Here is a 2,587-nt window from a genome sequence, read left to right as displayed (position 1 = left end):
AACATGTTTTTCAACTCTATATTCAATCTACATTCTTTTTCCCCAAATATATATTTTTTTTATTTTTTACAGAGAGGAAGGGAGAGGAATAGAGTTAGAAACATGGATCAACTGTCTCCTGCACACTCCATCTACGGATGTACCTACAGCCAAGGTACATGTCCTTGACCAGAATGGAACCTGGGACTCTGAAGTCCGCAGGATGACGACCTATATATACTGAGCCAAAAAGGTTATGACCCAATCCACATTCTTATGCCCTCTGGGCGAGTCTCATCTCACTGACACAAAATGTAACAAACAATGAAGAACTTTCACCCAAACCCACTGCAATGTTGACTGGGTCTCAAAAGCCACATCTCTGGCCTAAAGACACACTTTATTTTCCCCTTAATTTTGCTGCCAGAGCACGAATGGCTTTGATGGGAATATATGAGAAGCTACAAGAAACCACAAAACCGCTTGATTATAATCAATGACAGTGACTGCTGAACAGAAGACAAACATGCCGGGAGTTCCTCAGATATGTGTACAGACTGCTCCTGTAGTCTTTTCCTCAAAAAAGTTCTGGGTGCAGGTTTTACATAAAGTCCATTCCCTGTAATGGAATTAGGTCAGTACTTCTGCAGTGAAGGACCTCACTGCGATGGTCCTCCAACCAGTGCCCATCACCCATGGAATTGAAGACATTAGGGCACATGGCCCTCTGCAACACGTGGAGGAAAGAATCTCTTCAAATGTCTTAGCATCCCTTAAAAACAAAAATAATCACGCTGCTCCCAGACATACTTGAGGTTCTCACAGCTACCACCTCTTTTGAGTGACTTCTGTGTTTCAAAGCATCCATTTTCACATGAGGACTAGAGAGTAAAAGTTTTTACCTCATCTTGGAGAGACCCAGCCTTCTAATAAACTACCCACACAGTAAATAGAACACCCAGCATTAAAGAAGTCCTAGGAAAAAATCTTCATTATTTTACAAACAAGAGACCTGAGACTGGCATTTCTCCCCTTGATGACTTAGGCACTCAATAAATAAACTCAACATTAGCATGTAGGAAAGCGTGCCCTTCAAAATGACAGATCTTCTACATGATGTTTACTGGCACCAACAGTAATCAGTCCTATGTGGCGACTCATGGCAGAGATACAAGTAAGAACTAAGGGATGAGATATTCCTATTTTCTTCAACAAATTAGACAACACAGTTAGCTTCCTTGTGCCCATGAGATGGTGATTGATGCCATCTATAGGGACTTTATAGGATGCTAAAATATAGGTGGATCAGAGGAAATACCTTCAGTAACAGAAATATGCAGTGACAGAGATATGGCAGGACATCTCTGTATGTTAGAAAATACAACATAGATATGTATACTTCCAATATAAAAACAAAGAAATAGAACAGCAGAAACAGTTGTGGGGACGTTACATAATGTAGGTGATCAAATGTACGAGATATTAATTCAGACTAATGAGACTTTACTTACTTTCTTATACAATTGTTAAGTCCTAAGTAACAAACTACATTTCCTACACATCTAAAAACCTTACCACATCCGGAGTCTTTTCTGTAAAGCTAATTTACAAATTAGACTGGGAGATATCTCACATTAATTGCACTCATAATGTCTTTCTCCAGTGTAAGCTCTGTGATATTGAAGACCTTTCCTACTTTTAAAAGATTTCCCACATTCACTGCATGGAAAAGGCTTTTCTCCTGTGTGAACTCTCTGATGATGTTGGAGAGCAAGGCGAAGGGAAAAAGACTTTCCACATTCACTGCATTTAAAAGGCTTTTCTCCTGTATGAACTATCTGATGACGACGAAGATCACTGTTCCCGGTAAAAGATTTCCCACATTCACTGCATTGAAAAGGCTTTTCTCCTGTGTGAACTCTCTGATGATATTGGAGACCAGGACGATGGGAAAAAGACTTTCCACATTCATTGCATTTATAAGGCTTTTCTCCTGTGTGAACTCTCTGATGAGTATGAAGGAGATTGTTAGTGGTAAAAGAATTCCCACATTTACTGCATTTATAAGGCTTTTCTCCTGTGTGAATTCTCTGATGATATTGGAGACCAAGGCGACGGGAAAAAGACTTTCCACATTCACTGCATTTAAAAGGCTTTTCTCCTGTATGAACTATCTGATGACGACGAAGATCACTGTTCCCGGTAAAATATTTCCCACATTCACTGCATGGAAAAGGCTTTTCTCCTGTGTGAACTCTCTGATGATATTGGAGACCAGAGGGACTGGAAAAAGACTTTTCACATTCACTGCATTTATAAGGCTTTTCTCCTGTATGAACTATCTGATGACGACGAAGATCACTGTTCCCGGTAAAAGATTTCCCACATTCACTGCATTGAAAAGGCTTTTCTCCTATGTGAACTCTCTGATGATATTGGAGACCAGGACGATGGGAAAAAGACTTTCCACATTCATTGCATTTATAAGGCTTTTCTCCTGTGTGAACTCTCTGATGAGTATGAAGGAGATTGTTAGTGGTAAAAGAATTCCCACATTTACTGCATTTATAAGGCTTTTCTCCTGTGTGAACTCTCTGATGATATCGGA

General features: G+C 39.8%; 2 protein-coding genes across 2 annotated transcripts in view; both read right to left on the bottom strand.

The window, feature by feature from the left end:
• Nucleotides 1-2,587, bottom strand: part of LOC102763898 (zinc finger protein 211) — a 37,317-nt gene that overhangs the window by 30,509 nt on the left and 4,221 nt on the right. The window lies entirely within an intron of this gene.
• LOC102764456 (zinc finger protein 239-like) overlaps nt 1,306-2,587 on the bottom strand; it is a 4,883-nt gene continuing 3,601 nt past the window's right edge. Inside the window, exon 3 of the mRNA XM_015565701.1 lies at nt 1,306-2,584. Coding sequence (XP_015421187.1) covers nt 1,614-2,584 — 971 coding nt within the window. The 3' untranslated portion in view covers nt 1,306-1,613. The remainder of the gene's footprint in view (nt 2,585-2,587) is intronic.

This window comes from Myotis davidii, unplaced genomic scaffold, assembly GCF_000327345.1.
Source record: "Myotis davidii unplaced genomic scaffold, ASM32734v1 scaffold422, whole genome shotgun sequence".
NCBI classification, from domain to species: Eukaryota; Metazoa; Chordata; class Mammalia; order Chiroptera; family Vespertilionidae; genus Myotis; species Myotis davidii.
This window is presented reverse-complemented; position numbering and strand designations above follow the sequence as displayed.